The sequence below is a fragment of the Psammomys obesus genome, unplaced genomic scaffold (assembly GCF_907164565.1).
Source record: "Psammomys obesus unplaced genomic scaffold, mPsaObe1.curated_primary_1811, whole genome shotgun sequence".
NCBI classification, from domain to species: Eukaryota; Metazoa; Chordata; class Mammalia; order Rodentia; family Muridae; genus Psammomys; species Psammomys obesus.
Genome location: NW_026590466.1, coordinates 573,662 through 594,406, shown reverse-complemented (window position 1 = coordinate 594,406; position 20,745 = coordinate 573,662). Strand labels below are relative to the sequence as shown.

The 20,745-nt window shown below is 39.6% G+C and overlaps 1 protein-coding gene across 1 annotated transcript in view; it reads right to left on the bottom strand.

Annotated features, from left to right (window-relative positions):
- LOC129676898 (protein Shroom2-like) overlaps positions 1-20,745 on the bottom strand; it is a 125,637-nt gene that overhangs the window by 7,026 nt on the left and 97,866 nt on the right. The window contains exons 3-4 of the mRNA XM_055607414.1: positions 2,987-3,118; positions 921-994 (exon numbers count right to left, since the gene is read on the bottom strand). Of these exons, the coding sequence (XP_055463389.1) occupies positions 921-994; positions 2,987-3,118 (206 nt within the window). The remainder of the gene's footprint in view (positions 1-920; positions 995-2,986; positions 3,119-20,745) is intronic.

The window sequence follows — 20,745 nt, the reverse complement described above, 5'->3', positions numbered from 1 at the left end:
GAAAGACAAACACGGTATATACTCACTTATATAGACCTATAAGATATAATAAACATAATGAAATCTATACACCTAAAAAAGATAATTAAGAGAGCGGACATGGGGTAAGATTATCAATCCTCGTTTTGAAAGACAGATGGGATACGCATTGAACATTGACAGGAGTCTACTGAGCGCATTGGAAAGACTCTAACTAGCAGTGTTTTCAAAGCAAAGACTCGTGACCAAACCTTTGGCAGGGTGCAGGGAATCATAAGAAAGAAGGGGAGTTAGACTGATGAGGAAAGGATAGGAGCTCCACAAGGACCAAAGATATCTGGGCACAGGGTCTTTTCTGAGACTGACATGCAACCAAGGACCATGTATGAATGTAACCTAGAACCTCTGCTCAGATGTAGCCTGTGGTAGCTCAGTAACCAATTGGTTTCCCATAGTGAGGGGAACAAGGACTATTTCTAACAGGAACTCAATGGCTGGCTCTTTGGCCTCCCCACCCCCAAGGGAGGAGCAGTCCTGTTAGGCCACAGAGGAGAGCTTTGCAGCCAGTCCTGAGGATACCTGATAAAACAGGATCAGATGAATGGGGAGGAGGTCCCCCCTATCAGTGGACTTGGCAAGGGGCACGGTGGAGAGTAGGGAGGGAGGGAGGGACTGGGAGGGAATGAGGGATCGGGACACGGCTGGGGTACATATTTAATAAAATGTAACTGATAAGAAAAAAATAAAATACGAAAAAAAAAAAGAATATTTTCAAGCCACGCACTGTGGCATACGCCTGTAGTCTCAGCACTCTGGGAGGCAGCAGCAGATGGACCTCTGTGAATTCGAGGCCAGCCTAGTCTACAAAATGAGTCCAGAACAGCCAAGGCTACACAGAAAAACCCTGTCTCCAATAAACAAGTATAAGCGTTCATGGTTACCTAGGCAATAGAACTTCTTAGCCAATGGAATGACAGAAGAAGACTGTAGCTTGACTTCCTTGAGCTTGACGTCCCTGAATATTGTAAAAGAATGATACATTTCTTTAATTAAATTTCATTTTTTATATTAAAAAAAAAAGACTCATAACCAAACCTTCAGCAGAGTGCAGGGAATTAAAAAAAAAAAAAAAAAAGGAGGGGGGGAGGAGTTATTGTGACCTGGAGAGGACAGAAGTTCTACAAGGACCAAATATATCTGGGTACAGGGGTCTTTTATGAAACTGTTTTTCCAAACAAGGAACATGTATGGATGCAACCTAGAGCATCCATACATGCTCAGATGTTGCCCTTGGTAGCTCAGTGTCCAAGTGGGTACCCTAATAAGGGGAACAGGGACTGTTTCTGACATGAACTCAATGGCGAGCGCTTTGACTCCCCCCCCCCCCCGAGGGAGGAGCAGCCCTGCTAGGCCACAGAGGAGGACTTTGTAGCCAGTCCTGAAGATACCTGATAAACCAGTATCAAATGGAAGGGGAGGAGGTTCTCCCCTATCAGTGGACTTGGAAAGGGGCAGGGAGGAGATGAGGGTGGGAGGGTGAGATTGGGAGGGAAAGAGGAAGTAGGCTACAGCAGGGATACAAAGTTAACAAACTGTAACTAATATTAAAAAAATAAAAATTAAAAAAAGATGTTTCGATTGATTTTAAGAATAAAATTTAATATAGGCATCTAAAAAAAAGAAGATGGAAAGATGGGTAATAACTAAAGGTAAATATGAGCAAAATACAACAACATTTGTGTACGAAAGTGTCATAAAACATTATTTTTTATGCTAAAAGCTATAATCACAGTAGTAGAAAACTGGGTTGGCAGTTAAGAACATTCAATACTTTATAGAGGACCTGTATTTTACAACTACCTGTAACTTCACCTCCAGGGTTTTGAAACTTTCAAGCCTCTGCAGGCACCACACTTAAATACAAAACAAACAAACAAACAAACAAACAAAACAAAAAACACATTCAAACACATAAATACACATTGTTAAAAATTAAGAAGAATAAAATTGTTTTCTAAAAGTAAAATAAATAATTTTTAAAAATTAAGAGAAAATATGGACATAATGTGATATCACATGCCTATAATCTTAGGAATTAAAGAGACAGGAATTTCAAGTCCAAGGCTAGCCTAGGTTGCACAGTTTGAGCAAGTCTGATCTACATGAGACCCTAACTCAAAAATAAAAGTAATCTACAACAAAAAAGTAATGAAAAGATAAATGAAAGACATTAACATTATTTTCAAACACATAAAGAAATGTATGCATGCATATAAGAATATACATATATATACAAAATTATGCTTTCACACTCATATACTTATATCACATTTTATGTATTTTATGTATGTACTGTACATACATAAAATAACATGGATGTATATGCATATAAATACATATTGCCAAAGAGGTTTAGCCACATATGCATAGCCATACACAGGCACAAATATACACAGAGAGAAAAACAATTTATGTGTCTATGGAGATATACAAATGCATAATAAACACATGCCAAAACCATACCACCCATCATTACTATCATCCTTCCATTAGGATATGTGCAACATTAATCATTCATATCTGTACAGTACTGTAGACACAGTAGACTCTCCCCATAAACATCACCACCTACTTGCCAATTTATGGAAATACCTTCCAAAGAAGGTGGTGGCTGAGCACAGAATTGGAATAGAAACCCACCCTGCTAGATTCAAAATCTTGATCTCCCACTGACAGTCCCAAAGGGATTCCACAAGAATATAAACCCTGCAGATTCCTAAAGAAACACTCATAAGAGAGAGAGAGAGAGAAAAAAAAAAGCTTGTTCATCCTTTTGTCTTACCACATAATTATCTGTTTTCTATTGTTTCTGTGAACAGTGAATTAATTATTCAGTTAAAATCCTAACTGAGCAACAGTGGCCTTGACTACTCTGAAGTCAAGACACTCAAGGGAATTTCACAGAATGTCACAGTTACATAGATCTAATATAGTATCTGGTACCTACCTAGCTTGGTGCTGGCTCTTCCAGGAAGGAGAACTACTGACGTTCAGAAACAGTGAGGTTGCAGGCTCAGGGTAGACATCAAAGAACTTGGTGGCATGCCAGGAGTGAGGTCTCCAACTCAGATCACTTTTCCTGGAAAAGAATGCAGACAAAGAGGGACTTCACACACTAGACATCTTCCTGTATGGGAAAACAGCAGGAATCTAACAAAGGAAACTAGTAGTATCTGCTGTCACCCAAAACACATCATGTCTCACAGGTGCTTTCTGTATACAGGCATACACATTATTTCAGATGGTTGCTAATGACCAAATTGCCAAGATGCAGAGTGAGAATCATAGGTTCTAATGCCACCCTTAGCCTCTCTAATTCATTCTTTCAGTGTTTGTCAGTTAGAAATTTTATAAACTTTTTTTTTGAGAAAATTTCTAATGTACCCCAGACTAGCCTTGAACTTCTGATCCTCCTCCCTCTACCTCTCAAATCCTCAAGAGCACCCCCAACCCCAGTTTTATGCAATGTTGGGGATGGTACTCAAAATTTTCTATATACTAGGCAAGCACTCTACCAACTGAGCTATATCCCCAGCTCTTATTTTGTTTTGTTATTATTATTCTTTTTGAGTTTTTTTTTAAAGCCAGTATATGTATGAATCTTGGGACTGATCCCCAGTATCCCCAAAACAACAACAAAATACAGTCAGGGGAAAACCACAAACATGCAGACCCACTCAAGGTCTCTTTATTTTTAAAGTCACTGCATGAAGCTAACTTTACTTCTCAGAGCTCCAATTTAAGATAGAAATGACCTCACAATAGACAGTTTTTGAGCCAGTCAAGAATGGAAAGAATCTCCTGAACAGCATTAGGTAAATAACAGAAGAAATACATTCTCCTACAGGCAAAAACTACTAAAGAATGTTATATAATAAAGAATATTTTCTAAGATAAAACCAAAAAGTGTTAAAACACAAACTTTTAATGACTTTTAAAGTTTTAGTGAGTATGCAAGGAGAAAAAAATAAAATGTTGACTTTATAATAATTTTCTGAGAATTAGAAAAGGAATAAAATGGACAAATTCATCACACTCCAGAACTAAGGAATTACAAAATATGGAATATACCTCATAGAGTCCCTCAAAGTCTTCATAAGTAAGGCTCTAACCATGTGCATTTCATTTTCTGCTGGGTTTTCCTGTGTTATAATATCTATAATGTTTTCATATCTCTTTTCAGTTAACTCATGAGAGAAATAAACTAGACTGCCTGAATGTGAGGGCAGAGGTGAGGGAAATATAGCTAAGTAAAATACTGCCTCGTCTATAATGACACTGTTAGCACCTCCACACTGTAATGTCTTGAGATTAGCTGAGGCTATGGGAGAAAAATGTCTAGGAAAACTATTATTGGTAAGCAAATTCTAAAACAGTAGCAATAAACTTGTTTTTTTACAAAAAGTGTAACAGATTTTAAATGGTTGTAATGCCTTTGCTAGCCTCCCATTAGTTGGATGTGTGTCCCTTCCCCTTCATTGCGAGCTCACTTAAGGTAACCAGAAAAATTGACAGAATGGAGCTAGATGTGGTAGCTCTTACCCGAAATCCTAGCACTCAGGAAGCTGAGATAGGAGGACTGCTGTAAGTTGAACCTAGCTTGGACTACAAAGTAAGTTCTAAGCAAGCCTGCGTTCACTGCATAAGACCCCATTTCCTTTTTTAAAAAGAAATAAAGGTAATAAAATGGGAAGAAATAACATTATAGGGAATTTGTGCATGGTTGTAGAAAGCCTGCAACTTCTTCTGGGCTGTCTTAGAATGTTTTCTCTGAAGAAAGCCATGTAAGATTCATTAGTTAGTATGTAAGAACCAGAGCCTGATGCTATGGAAGAGGGTTTTCCCCAGCACCTAAAAGGATGTTTGTGTGCAAGGTAACTAGAAGAACTTTTCCAAGGCTAGTGGGAATAGACTAAAAAAAGACAAAGTGCATCTTTGGGAAGTGTGTATAAATAATGGACTACAAAGGAGAATCCAAGATGGTGTCACCAATCCCACAATGTGTCTGATCAGTAGGACAATGGTGACTGCACAGAGAACAACAGACCTAACTGTGGGCCCCAAAACACCAGCAACTGTGTTTCCCAGGTGACGGTAAACCCCACTGTGAGGGAAAAAAATCAGGTTAGAACTCAGGTCACCCAGCTAATCCTCAGGGAAAAGTCCCTGGGTTCCCACAGGCATGAAGTCTCTAGCACCTAGCCACACGTCTGCGAGCTGTGCTCCCTGTCCCAGACTGAACTGTAGGTCCCAAAACACTAGAGACTGGGTCTCCGAGTCTAGAAGAAACCCCACAATGAAGGAAACAAACAGGTCCAACCTCAGGTCAACCAGCTAATTCCCAGAAATATTCCTGGTTCTGAAGGCTCAGGATCTCCAGCGTCTAGCCACATGCCTTTATGCTGTGTTCACCTGACAGTGACCTGGGCACATAGCTACAACCTCAAGCCTCCTAAAGCCTGAGAGCCATGGCAACAGCTCCAGGTACCACTGCAAAATTCATCCAGTCTCCCTAGCTCTCCAGGATGGCTGCAACCAGCAAACGCAGTGTCTGGGCAACTGTAGCTCATTAAACTCAGAGCAAGAAAGCCAGTGGGGGCAGCTTTCTCCAGGGCTTCCCCTGGTAAGAGTAGAGACCCTGGGTTTCTGAGGAATCCAGTCAGTCTACAGGATCATAACCTGAGGAGAGACTTGGCAATTCACTGAGAACCACCACCAGCTAGAGACCAAACCTGCCAATCTGAGCACTGCTCTTGCAAGAACAACCAGCTTACTGCCCAGGGCTCTTCCTGCAGCACCCCACTCAGGACTACAGTGGGCACCACAAACTACCAGCCAATGCCAGAGACAACCAGATGGTTAAAAGCCAGCATAAACACACAATCAACAAAAGACAAAGCAAGATGGCATATCTGGAACCCAGTTATCTAAAGGCAAGCAGTCCTGGATACCCTAACACAACTGAAACACAAGAAAGTGACCATAAATCTATGTTTATGAAGATAATAACTGAGGAAACTAATAAAATCCATAAAGCAATACAGGACGATGCACTCAAACAGATTGAGGGCATTAGAGAGACCTGTAGAGAGGTAAATGAATAAATCACTCAAGAAGTACAGGAAAAAAAAAAAACAATCAGGTGAAGGAAATCAATAAAATGGTTCAAGTTTTGAAGATTGAAAAGGAAACAATAAAGAAAGCAAAAACTAAGGGAATCCTGGAACTTAGAGCAGAAAACAGGAACTACAGAATTAAGCATCTCCAACAGAATACAAGAGATGGAGGAAAGAATCTCAGGTGTACACGATGCAGTGGAAAAAAAAATTGATGTCTCTGTGAAAGAAAATGTTATATCTAAAAAAATTCCTGACACGAAACATGCAAGAAGGGAAAGACAATGAAAAGATGAAACCTAAGAATATTAAGAATAGAGGAAAAAGAAGATTCATGTCTACAAGGCCCAGAAAATATTTTTAACAAGATCATAGAAGAAAATGTCCCCAATTTAAAGAAAGCCATGCCTATAAGCATATGAGAGGCTTACAGAACACCTAATAGATGAGACCAGAAAAGAAAATCTTCCCTCCACATAATAATCAAACACTGTATGTACAGAAAAAAGAAAAAAATATTAAAAGATGCAAGGGAAAAAGACCAACTAATGCATTATGGCAAATCTCTCAGAATCACACCTGACTTCTCAACAGAGACTATGAAAGCCAGTAGGGCCTGGACAGATATCATGCAGACCCTAAAAGAACACAGATGTAAGGCCAGACTACTATACCCAGCAAAACTTTCAGTCAACAAAGATGGAGAAAACAGTATGTTCCACAAAAAAAAAAAAAAAAAAAAAAAAAAAAAAAAACAAGCAGTACCTATCACCAAATCAAGCTCTACAGAAGATACTACAAGGCCAAATCACATCAAAGAAGGCTAACTATACCCAGGAAATAAATAACTTCACTACAGCAAAATTAAAAGTAGTCAGACACACAAACACACTACCACAAACAACATCAAAATAAAAGAAACTAACAGTCACTGGTCATTAATCTCTCTCAACATCAATGGACTCAACTCTGCAATAAAAAGACACAGACTAACAAACTGGATGCTTTATTAGGACCCAACATTCTGCTACATATAAGAACACACATCAGGCACAAAGATAGATTTTACCTGAGAGTAAAGGGCTGGAAGAAGGTTTTCCAAGCAACTTGACCCAAGAAGCAGCAGGAGTAGCCATTATAATGTCTAATAAAATAGATTTTAAACCAAAATTAAAAGTGATAAGGAAGGACACTTCATATTCAAAAGAAAATTTCACCACAATGAAACCTCAATTCTAAACATCTAAGGCCCAAATACAAGGGCACCCACATCTGTAAAAGAAATGTTAATAAAGCTTAAACAACACATTGATACCCACACATTAATAGTGGGAGACTTCAACACCCCATTCTCATCAAAGGACAAATTGACAAAACAAAAGCTAAACCGGGAAATAATGACATTAACAGAGGTCATGAATGAAAAAAATGGACATCTACAGAACCTTTTACCCAAACACAAAAGAATTTACCTTCTTCTCAACATCTCATAGAACCTTCTCCAAAGTAGACCATATATCTGATCACAAAGCAAGCGTCAACAGATACAAGAAGATTGAAATAATCCCTTGTATCTATTATACCACCAGAGACTAAACCTGGACCTCAACAACAGAAATGGCAAAAAGTCTACAGACATATGGAAATTGAACAACTCTCTACTCAATAACAGCTGGTTCAGGGAAGAAATAAAGAAGTTAATGACTTGCTAAATTTAATAAAAATGAAGGTAAAACATACCCAAACTTCTGGGACAGAATGAAAGGAGTGCTAACAAAAAAGTTCATAGTACTATGTGCCTTCATAAAGAAATTCCCATTCAAGCAACTTAAAGGCACACCTGAAAGTCCTAGGTGGGGGGGGGGGGCGGGGGAGAAGCAGACACACTCAAGAAGAGAAAACTGCAGGAAATAATCAAACTCAGAGATGGAACCAATAAATTAGAAACAAAGAATCAACAAAACCAAGAGCTGGTTCTTTGAGAAAATCAACACGATAGACAAACCCTTAGCCAAACTAACTAAATGGCAGAGAGACACCATCCAAATCAACAAAATCAGAAATGAAAAGGGGGGCATAATGACAAGACACTGAGGAAATCCAAACAATCATTAGGACTTACTTCAAAAGACCTAATACTATATGCCACAAATTTGAACTTCTAAATTTCTAAAATTGGAAAATCTAAGTAAAATGGACAATTTTCTTGATAGATTCCACTTACCAAAGTTGAATCAAGATCAGGTAAATAAATTAAACAGTCCCATAACACCTAAGGAAATAGAAGCAGTCATCAAAAGTCTCCTACCACACCTACCAAAAAAGCTAAGGGCCAGATGGTTTTAGTGCAATTTTACCAGACCATTAAAGAAGAGCTTACAACAATATTCTTCAAACTATTCCACAAAATAGAAAAGGAAGGAATATTACTAAACTAATTATATGAGGCCATAGTCTCCTTGATACCTAAGCCACACAAAGATCCAACAAAAAAAGAGAGAGAATTTCATTCTCCCTTATGAACATTGACATAAAAATACTCAGTAAAATACTCAGTAAAACTGAATCCAAGAACACATCAAAGATATCATCCAGACCAAGTGGGTTTTATCCCACCCATGCAGGGGTGGTTCAATATATGGAAATCCAACAATTTAATCTAGCATATAAAGAAACTGAAAGAAAAAAAAAAGATATGATCATCTCCTTAGAGGCAGAAAAAGCACAGACAAAATCCAACACTTGTTCATGTTTAAAGTCTTCGAGAAGTGGGTTCCCTAGTAATGGAAACAGGGACTGTCTCTGACATGAACTCAGTGGTTGGATCTTTGATCACCTCTCCCTGAGTGGGAAGCAGCCTTACCAGGACACAGAGGAAGACAATGCAGCCAGACCTGATGAGACCTGGTAGGCTAGGGTCAGAGGGAAGAGGAAGAGGACCTTTCCTATCAATGGACTTGGGGAGGGGCATGGGAGGAGATGAAGGAGGTTAGGTGGGGTTGGGAGGAGTGAGGAGGGGGCTACAGGTGGGATACAAAGTGAATAAACTGCACTTAATAAAAGAATAAATGAATTTCAAAAAATAAAAGATCAGGGATACAAGGTACATACCTAACCATAATAAAGGTACAGAAAGCCTATAGTCAACATCAAACTTAATGGAGAGAAATTTAAATCAATTCCACTGAAACTGGTATTAAGACACTGCTGCCAAGTCTCTCTGTATCTCTTCAATACAGTACTGGAAGTCCTAGCTAGAGCAGTAAGACAGCTAAAGGAGAACAAGGGGTAACAAATTGGTAAGAAAGAACTAAAAAGTATCACTATTTGTTAATGTTATTATAGTAAACATAAGTAACCCCAAAAATTTTGCCAAGGAACTACTACAGCTGATAAACACCTTCATCAAAGTAGCTGGACAAAAAATTAACAACAAAAAATATTATCAGTAGCCTTCATGTATACAAAAGACAAACGGACTAAGAAAGAACTTAAGGAAACAACACCCTTTACAATAGCCACAAATAACATAAAGTATCTTGGTGTAACTCTAAGCTAGAAAGTTAAAGACTTGAATGAAAAAAAAATTCCAAGTCTATGAAGAAAGAAATTGAAAATATCAAAAAATGGAATGATCTCGCATGCTCATGGATCGGTAGGATTAAAATAGTGAAAATATCCATACTACCAAAAGCAATCTACAGATTCAATGCAGTTCCCACCAAAATACCAACACAATTCTTTACAAACCTTGAAAGAACAATTCTCAACTTCACATGAAAAAACAAACAAACAAAAATAAAATTACTAAAACAGTCCTGTACAACAACAGATCTTCTGGAGGTATCTCTATTCCTGATCTGAAGTTGTACTACAGAGCAAGAATAATAAAAACTGCATGGTACTGGCATAGAAACAGAATGATGGATCAATGGAATTGAATCAAAAGACCCAGAAATAAACCCCCACACCCATTAAAATTTAATTTTTGACAAAGATGCCAAAACCATACAATAGAAAAAAAAAGGCATCTTCAACAAATGGTGCTGGTCTAAATGGATGTCTACATGTAGAAAAATGCAAATAGATCCATATTTATCACCCTGCACAAAACTAAAGTCCAACTGGATCAAAGACCTCAACATAAAACCAGACACACTAAACATGTTAGAAGGAAAAGTGGAGAAGAGCCTTGAACTCATTGGTACAGGAGACAACTTCCTGAACAGAACACCAACAGCTCAGGCTCTAAGATCAACAATTGATAAATTGGACCTCACGGAACTAAAAAGCTTCTATAAAGCAAAGGACACTGTCAACGGAAAATAAAGACAGCCTACAGACTGGGAAAAGATCTTTATTAACCCTGTATCTGACAGAGGGCCAATAATCAAAAATATATAGATAACACAAGAAAGAAAATTCCAACAAACCAAATAATCCAATTTAAAAATGGGGTACAGAACTAAGCAGAGAATTCTCAACAAAGGAATATACAATGGTGTAGATATATTTTTTAAAAAGTTCAACATCCTTAGTCATCAGGGAAATGCAAATTAAAATGACCCTGAGATTCCATCTTACACTGATTAGAATGTCTAAGATCAAAAACTTAAGTGACTGTACATGCTGGCAAGGATATGGAGAAAGGGAAACACTCCTCCATTGCTGGCGGGATTGCAAACCTGTACAATCACTTTGGAAATCAGTCATTTGGAAATAGTGCTTTCCTCAAGACCCAGCTATACCACTCCTGGCCACATACCAGAAAGATGCTCCACCATAAAAGTACATTTGCTCAATTATGTTTATAGCAGCTTTATTCACAATAGCCAGAATCCGGAAAGAACATGGATGTCCCTCAACTGAAAAATACATAAAGCAATTGCAGTACATTTACACAATGAAATACTAGCTAGGTGTTAAAAACAAGAAATAATGAAATTTGCAGAAAAATGGATGGATCTGAAAAAGATCATCCTGAGTGAGGTAACCCAGACCCAGAAAGACATGCATGGTATATACTCACTTGTAAGTGCCTATACGCCATGTAATACAGGACAACCATACTACAATCCACAGAATCTAAATAACAAGGAGGACTCTAGGGGGATGCTTAATTCTCATTCATAAGGGCAAATAGAATAGACACCGGAAGCAGTTGAAGAGAGGGAACAGGATGGGAGCCTACCATAGATGTCCCCTGAAAGATTCCACCCAGCAGGAGATTGAAGCAGATGCTAAGACAGCCAAACTTTGGGCAGAGTACAGGGAGTCATAGGAAAGAGTGGAGGGAGGGAAGGACCCGGAGAGGACAGGAGCTATACAAGGAAACCAATAGAGCCAACAAATCTGAGCCCAGGTGCCCCTGCAGAGACTGCTGCACCAACGAAGGACCATGCATGAAGAAGATCTAGACCCCCTGCTCAGATGTAGCTGACAGGCAGCTTAGTCTCTATGTGGGTTCCATAATAAGGGGAGCAGGGGCTGTCTCTGACATGGACTCCTGTTGCCTGACCTTTGACAACTTCTCCCTGGTGGTGGTGGGGGGCTTGTCAGGCCACAGAGAAAGAGGATGCAGGCAGTAGTAACAGACTTGATATGCTGGTATCAGATGGTAGGGGAGGAAGACTCCCCCTTTCTGAGTAATATGGGAGGAAGATGGGGGAAAGTGGAAGGAAGGGTGGAACTAGAAGGAGACAAGGGAGGGGGTACAATTGGGATGTAAAATGACTAAATTATAAAAAATAAATTTAAATTTAAAAAATGGACTATGTTCTGTGTGAAGAACTGAAAAACAAACCAGAAGGTCCTTAAAAGGATAATACACAGGCTCAACTGGGGCTGGAGAGATGGCTCAGCGGTTAGGAGCATTGGCTATTCTTCCAGAGGTTATAAGTTCGATTCCCAGCAACCACATGGTAGCTCACAACCACCTGAAATGGAATCTGAGTCCCTCTTCTGGTGTGCATGAAAGCAGAGTACACATATACACAAATTAAATAAATAAATAAATCTTAAAAAAAAAGAAAAGGTGGCTCAACTGGAAAAAGGCACTTGCACACAAGTCCTATACCCTGAGTTCTACTCCTAGAAACCACAGAAAGATGGAAGAATACTGACTTCTCATGGTTGTCCTCAACAACTACACAGTGCAAATACAAATTGTGCATATAAACACACACACTGATGATAACACTATTGATATTTAAAAGACAACACACAGAAATATGTGTCAATTTCAATATAGTTAGCAATTGAAATATGTACTGGGACTCTTTTAAGTAAACCAAAGACGACAAACAGTAAAACGGGATAACTTAATATTGCTGGAATAGTGGGAATTTCAAGACGACTTAAAACTATTGTGTTTATTGGGGCTGCTTTAAGAAAAAAAAAAAAAAGATATACAAAGAAAAGAGTTATATTTCTATATGTAGTCAGGGTCAATTCCAATGCTGACCAGGGGCAGTAAAATCTTCCTAAAATGCATGTGATTGTTTTCACACCCTCTGAATGTACTAGTACACCATTAACACATTTGGGAATCAAGTGCATCAGGCTAGTTAGCATGTCAGATTCTGGTAAACAGCTGGGCTTGTATTAAAAACAACAACAAAACAGAGGCAACTAGAGGCTAGCCAGCCTGCCATTCACAATTCTGAGGAGATTGAATGTTCTCTGATGCCACCTACTGGCCCACTAGTTCTATCCATTCTCAGGTGACAACAGATTTGAAATGCACTTAAAAGGCTCTCCTGTTTCTTTCATTATTGGATACACAGTCAGATGGGCTTTCACATCAGTGGTCTCTAGTAATATGGGTACAGGGAATAGGACACAGACATACCTCACTGTATTCCATAACAGAAGAGACAAACAGCCTGAAGTGGCTAATAGCATTGAGTTTGTACCCAGTGGCTAGGTCAGGCAAACAGCAAGAAAGATTTCACTGCTGATACCCTAGTAACTTTTCCTGAAATCAACTGCTGTAAATGTACAGCAAGCTGGATTATGTTTTTAATAAATAATTTCATAGTTTGAGTCATATATAGTTTTAATCTTTGTGTGTGTGTGTGCACATGTACTCATACATGTTTGCATGGGAGGGCAAGTTTGTGTATGTGAGTGTAGGCATACATGCTACAGTGCACAAGTACAGTTCAGAGACAGCCTTGGATATCAGAGCTTGCCTTCTACCTTGTTTGAGACATGGTCTTTTGTTTGCCTCTCCGTATGATATGATAAGTGGTCCATGAGCTTCTGAGGATTCTCCTGACTCAATCTCCCAGTTTTCCATAGGAGCAATTGTTATTATAAGAATGTGCTACTTCATCTGGCTTTACATGTATTCTGAAGATCCAAACTCAGGACCTCATGTTTGTATTCAAGTGAACCATTTCACACTGAACCATCTCCTCAGCCTAATACTTGTATATATTTTATTTTGAAAGAACAGGGTTCAACTTAACCAATTTAAAAACTGGCATAAAGTGATTACAATTCTGTTTCTTCTTCTTCTGTTCTCTTGTAATGTTTTGCTGTTTTGAGACAATCTCTTATTGTACAGCCTGAACTAATTTGGAACTTGCTATGCAGTCTACAATAGCCTCAAAATAGTGACTGAGCACCACAAAGTCCAGCTTCTGTTTCATTCTGTTAATTATTAACATACTAATATGAATTGGGTGATTTTTTAACCATTTAAAAAAATAATAAAGCTGTACCTCCTCCCCAAATACAGTCTTTGTCTGTCGTGCCCTAGTTAGTTCTGCAAGCAGTAATTATATGCAGGAGGCCTGGCCCACTAAACAACTCAGCATATTCTCCTACCTGGAAATTGTGACTAGGCAGTTGTTTTCACATACTGAGAGTGAAGGAAGTGTTTAGAGAATCTAAGACATAAGAGGTAGAAGTTGGAAAGACCTTACTTCATAAAAAGGGCAGCATAGTAATGCACTAGAAATACTTGGGTCTTGGTGACTTCAAAAGCATCAGTAGGAGAGCCCACAGTCTCTGGAGAGATATGAAAGCCACCCCACCTGCTGCAAAACTCACAGAAGGCAGGGTACTTTCAGAAGGTCCAAGGTAAGGGAGGGTGGAAGTTAGCTGGCTCCTGGCAATTACCTCCACTTGAGTTCTTCAATCAATCAAATTAAGAAGCTAAGTAACAAGAGGGCTCAGGGAGGGTGCCAGAATGTCACTCAGAAGGGTAAATAGAATAGACAGCAGAAGTGGATGAAGAGAGGGAACTGGGCAGAAGACGGAATGGGGAGGGAAACAAGAGTGGGAATCAGAGTTGGGGAGAACTGGGGTGGGAGGTAAGAGGTCTGGGAACAAGAAGGGAAACATCTCTTTGCCTAGCTGGAAGCCTGCAACAGGGTAGGCTCCTGGGAGGATATGGGTGTGAGTCTAGCTGAGACTTCTAACACGTGGGACATGAAGACTGCCTTGACTGCCTCCTAGCCAGGCAAGACTAGTGGAAGGAGGGGAACAAGAACCTTTTGATCCAAAAATTGCCCTGCCTACAAGAAGTGCAGAGATAATGAGGGAACAAAGATTGAGGAAATGTCCAACAAATAATTGGCGCAATCTGAGACTCACCCCACTGTAGACAGCCAGTCCCTGACACTAATAATGATGTTCTGCTCTGCTTGCAGAAAGCAGCCTAACTTATCGTCTGGGAGGCTCCAGCCAGCAGCGAATTGAGATAGATGCTGGGACTTGCAGTCAAGCATAAGGAGGAGCTCCAGGGGTCCTGTGGAAGTGTTAGGGGAAAGATGGAAGGATCTGGAAGAGACAGGAACCTCACAAGAAGACCAACAGAGACAACTAACCCAATCCTATGGGGGCTTACAGAGATTGAGACATCAACTAAGAGGCATGCACAGCCTAGATCTAAGCCCCATGTACACATGTGGCCAATGGGTGGCTTGGTCTTCATGTGAGTTGCTGGTGAGTTGGGGGAGGCTGTTTCTAACATGGACTCTGTTGCCTGTTTTTGGATCACTTCCCTTGGCAGGGCTGCTTTGTCTGGCCTCGGGGGATTAAGATATGCTCAGTCCTGATGTGATCAATGTGCTGGGGAAAAGGTTGGTATGACAAGAGGGGGAAAGGAATGGAGGAAGGAGGAAGGAAGAGAAGGGAGCTGGGAAGAGAGAAGGGAAAGGACAGTCTTTGGATGTAAGTAAATAAACTGAAATTTTAAGAAACTGAAAAAAAAGAGTTTAAAGATAGATTTTTTTCATGTAGCTAAAGAAAATCATGGTCTTTAAAATAACATAATTATATCTATGAAATTGTATGGAATAGGTAACTTTTAGGATTTCAATCTTATAAAGAGTAAATTATTTTCCAAAGAAGGAGGAGGAGGAGGAGAACAACAACAACAACAACAACGACCTTCATGGTGGAACCTGACTTTCACCTTGTACACTTCCTTTCTTTTTTAACCAAGGCTCTAGAATAACTTTCTCCCTGAGTCAGTTTCTACCTCCTGCTAGTTCACCTCTCAGAAGCTACACAGTTCTTGCCAGCCTGCCAGGTGTTCTCTCTACCTCCCCCGCAACTACCAGCTGCTGCCCCACCTTTCCTAAGCCTAGGGTAGGACAAAAACCTGAGAGTCATGGGTCTCCTACAAGTAATAATAAAGGTGAGCAACATGTTGAACATAACCAAAACATGGGCCTCCTTCCCATCATGTCCACCAACAAGTTGGCAGAACCCCTGATGTCTGTTGGGCTGCAGGTCCTGGCCCTCTCACATATCAAGAGAAAGTACTCCATAATCTCATCAGCATACATCTCTTTTCAATTCAGCTGCACACAGAGAATTATTTCATCCTGAAGTGTGGTCCTTCATGTTTGGTAGACTTCATCACTGGTAATTATCAATCAATCAATCTATTTATTTATCTATATCTCTACCATAAATACATATACATAAATATGTGTGTGTATATCTCATACAGCACTTAGCTAGCACCACAAACAGAAACATTAACTACATTGTTAACAGTACAGTTTACATCTTAATTCCTATAAACTGTAACATGTAAAGCTATTTAAAAAATTACAGTTTCTCTCAGATGAGTGCCATGACACACATCTATAATCAGAAAATTGGAAAGCAGAATAGGAAAGAACTTATATTTGAGGCCAACCTGGACCTAGTGAAACCTTGTTTCAAAAACCAAACAAAAAGAAAAAAGTTTCCTGTAAAACTTGAGGAAACGTTATTCCTAATTGTCTGAGAAAGCACCAGATTGATTTTCAAAGTGGTTGTACAAGTTTCCTCAAGATCCAGCTATACCACGCCTAGGCATATATCCAAAAGATGCTGAAGTATACAACAAGGACATCTGCTCAACCAGGTTTGTAGCAGCTTTATTTGTAATAGCCAGAAGCTGGAAACAACCCAGATGCCCCTCAGTTGAGGAATAGATACAGAAATTGTGGTACATCTACACAATGGAATATTATTCAGCAATAAAAACAAACAAACAAACAAACAAACAAAAAAACAAGGAAATCATGAAATTTGCAGATAAATGGTGGGAACTGGAAAAGATCATCCTAAGTGAGGTATCCCAGAAGCAGAAAGACACACAGGGTAGACACTCACTCATAAGTGGATATTAGACATATAATATAGGATAAACACTAAAATCTGTACACCTAAGGAAGCTAATCAAGAAGGAGGACTCTGGCTAAGATGCTCAATCCCTATTCAGAAAGGCAAAGAGGATGGACATTGGAGGAGGGAGAAAACAGGGAACAGGACAGGAGCCTAGTACAGAGGGCCTCTGAAAGGCTCTACCCTGCAGGGTATCGAGACAGATGCTGAGACTCATAGCCAAACTTTGGGCAGCGTGCAGGGAATCTTATGAAAGAAGTGGGAGATAGTAATACCTGGAGAGGACAGGAGCTCCACAAGGAGAGCAACAGATCCAAAAAAATCTGGGCACAGGGGTCTTTTGTGAGACTGATACTCCAGCCAAGGACCACTCATGAAGATGGCCTGGAACCCCTGCACAGAGGTAGCCCATGGCAGTTCAGTGTCCAGGTGGGTTCCATAGAAATGAGGAAAGGGACTGTGTCTGACAAGAACTGATTGACCTACTCTTTGATCACCTGCCCCTGAGGGGGGAGCAGCCTTACCAGGCCACAGAGGAAGACAATGCTGCCAGTCCTGATGATACCTGATAGACTAGGATCAGAGGGAAGGGGAGGATCAGTGGACTGGGGGAGGGGCACAGGTGGAGAAGACAGAGGGAAGGTGGGGTTGGGAGGGGAGGAGGGAGGGAGCTACAGGGGGAATACAAATGAATAAACTGTAATTAATAAAAATAAAAAATCTGAAAAAAAAACTTGAACAAAAATAACAGTTTCTCTGTGTCTTTTAATATAGTAAATATGTCTCTTAATATATTAAAAACCATCAATGTGGGGTGCAGGTGTACATGCAGGCAGAATACCGTACACATAATAAATAAATATATTTTTAAAAAAGAATTAAAGCTTTAAAAAAAACATAAATGGTGCTGGGATGTAAGGCAATAGTAAAATGTTTGCCTAGCATCAGCAAGGCTTTGGGTTCAGTCCCCAGCACCAGAGGAAAACAAATGGCAAAGTACAGTGACAATTATATGAAAGAAAATGTCATAATAAAATCTATTGTTTTGTATAATTAAAAAGTTAACAAAAATAATAAAACTAATAAAGATTAAAAGCCAATGTTTCCAAAGTAATGTTCTTTTACTTACTATGAGTCATTAGTCCATACTTCTGCCAAACTGAACTTTATAAATATCATTTGCATGCCTTAGTTATAGTATGCATAACACATAAAGATTTAGTTCCTTTTTTTTTTTTTTACAGTTAATAAAGAATGAAAAACAATTCGGATGTGGTGGCGCATACCTTTAATCCCAACAGTCAGGGAGACAGAGGCAGGCAGATTGCTGTGAGTTTCAGGTCAGCCTGTTCTACAAAGCAAGTCCAGGACAGCCAAAGCTACACAGAAAAACCCTGTCTTGAAAAACAAATCAAAACAAAAAACCAAATAAACAAACAACTATAAAGGGAAGGTTTCACAGAGATTCATCCAATTACTTAAGCTACATACAAGTCCAAATTCAAGATAAAACACTTATGAACTATGTAGTTTTGCTTCTTTACTTTAATAAGAAAATACTGAAAGAAGCACAAACAAATCAGGACATAAACTTCAAGATCTCCTCAACAATAGCATGCACCCAAATGCTCACAGAATAGAAATAACGCTCTCAGCCACACAGACACACACAGAAACACAGACACATACACACAAAACAATAGTAAGCTACCCTAAAGTATGGATTTCACTTGACACCCCAGAAACTCTCCTTGGATCAAAGCCACAAGAGGCTCTATTCTGGGAGAACTCTGCTAAGGAAAGGCTCTCTAGAAAGGAGGAAAGGGGAGAGAAATGAGAAAAAGAGGACAAAGGACCTGTTGCTATCTCAAAACCATCACTCCAGCCATACAACTCACTTCAAATAGCTGATCACAGGAACATCTGTGCTAATAATTAGCACTGAGGCTCTCCGGCCACTCACTCAAGGCCAGCTCCATGAGGTCAGGACAGAAGAGCACTACAGGATACAAGTCTGAATTTGAAGGCAATGAAACTGTGCAACATCTGAAAAGGAATGCATGTTGCAAGAAACTTGCTGCCAGCAAGCAAGTCCACCGTCCAACTTCTGAAGCCTGCTTTCTGCAAAATGGGCAACCATCTGCTACAGGCTGCAAAACCCTTGCAGCTTCCAGCAAAAGAAAAGCTTCTTCTGTGTTGTTAATCTGCTCCTGAATACAAGCTTAGAAGATATAATTAGATCCACAAGACGGTTTATGGCTACAAGCAAAGACACAAGTAACATCAAATCAAACCTACACTGGCTTGTCCCCAACAAAATGGCATGCAATCCAAGACAGGATCACCAGAAACTACCATAGTGAGATTAAGAATAAGCTGGCAGATGTACTTCACTGTAAAAACAAAATAAAACAAACAAAAACAACAACAACAAAAAACCCCAAAACCTAACACTCTAATGTAAATGGAAAGTTTACATTGAAAATATATTTAGCAGCCTTATAAAAATAACTTACGGTGTAATATTTAAAAGAAAATTTACCTAGGATTCACGGGTAGATTTTTATTTGTTTTTGTAGTATTAGAAATTGAACCCAGGGCTTCACATATGCTAGACAAGCACTCTATCACCCAGTCATTCTTTGTGCTTATTATTTGGAGACAGCATCTCAATAAACTACCCAGAGTGTCATCGAACTCACTCTATAGCCCACTCTGAACTCTCTAGATCTGCCTTCCTTTGTTTTTGCTCCAATTGAGTGGCCAAGAAAACAGTCAGTAGCCTTCTGTGAAAATCTTAGAGCCCAGATCCATGCTAGTCCTACCCATGAGATCTCCAGGTGCAGAACTGTACCAGGGGAGAACAGAACAGGTGACAACTATATAGAGACAAACAAATATACACTAAAAGACTACATAGCACTGCAAAGGGAAACACTGAAACACCAAATGCCTTGGAAACCAAAGAACAAGGAGGCATGCTAGACCCAACCTGTCACAGCCCCACTGATCTGGCTTCTATAGAGTCCCCACCAGCTCATGAGCCCAAATGCCACTTGGGCATCATGAAGAAGAACATGGGCTCTTGCACATGTTGATAGTTGAAGTTCTTTCCGCCCCCCTCCACCCCAGGTATCCCTGAGAAAAGTAACCATTCTCTTTTGTCTATGGAAGAATCCTCACTGGGGATACCATGTCCCTTCAAGTCACTGTCTGGGGACTGCTTCTCAATGAAAGCAAGATTGCTGGGGCCTTGTGAAACAAGATGCCACTGCTATGTGAAACGGGCCTATTGAAATCTCATTCCAGTTGATTGGTCCCCTGGTTATCCTATACACTAAGATAAAATAAACATAGGAAATAAAAGCAGGGAGCAGCTGTCATTAAGGGGAAGCAGTCTATGCAGGGACTATTATTCAAATGTTAACAGTCACACAGTGTATGTAGCCTGTCTTCATCACCTTCCACCTGAGATAGGACAAAGGATGGAACAACATAGTCTATTACTTGAACATAATCTTAAGCAGGCAACATACATTTTTATATTTACAGCTTAGGCTATGAGTCACTTTCAGAATGACTTTTTGTGAGCTAGACTCTTCTTTGTGTGCTCAAAATCAAACCTGGGCCTTCGGTTCTCAGCACATTCTTTACTATAGAGCCACACCCCAGGTCTTGAAGTTTTTGTGAGAACGCATGCTCCATCTTGGAAATCAATATAAAATACTAGTAAATGCTAACTAATCCACAGACATAAAAAGCAGATTAAGTGGTTGCCTGGAGCATAGAGAAAGAAGTGAGTAGGGGATTAAAACTTAGAGAAGAACACATGTTGGAGTTTTAAAAACAACTGGTACATTTGTAATAAAGGCCTGTTACTCTGGAGTGTTACAAGGCTTTACTATGTTTATCTTTAGGATTAACAAAAATTACCATGTACTAAGAAACAGAGTCC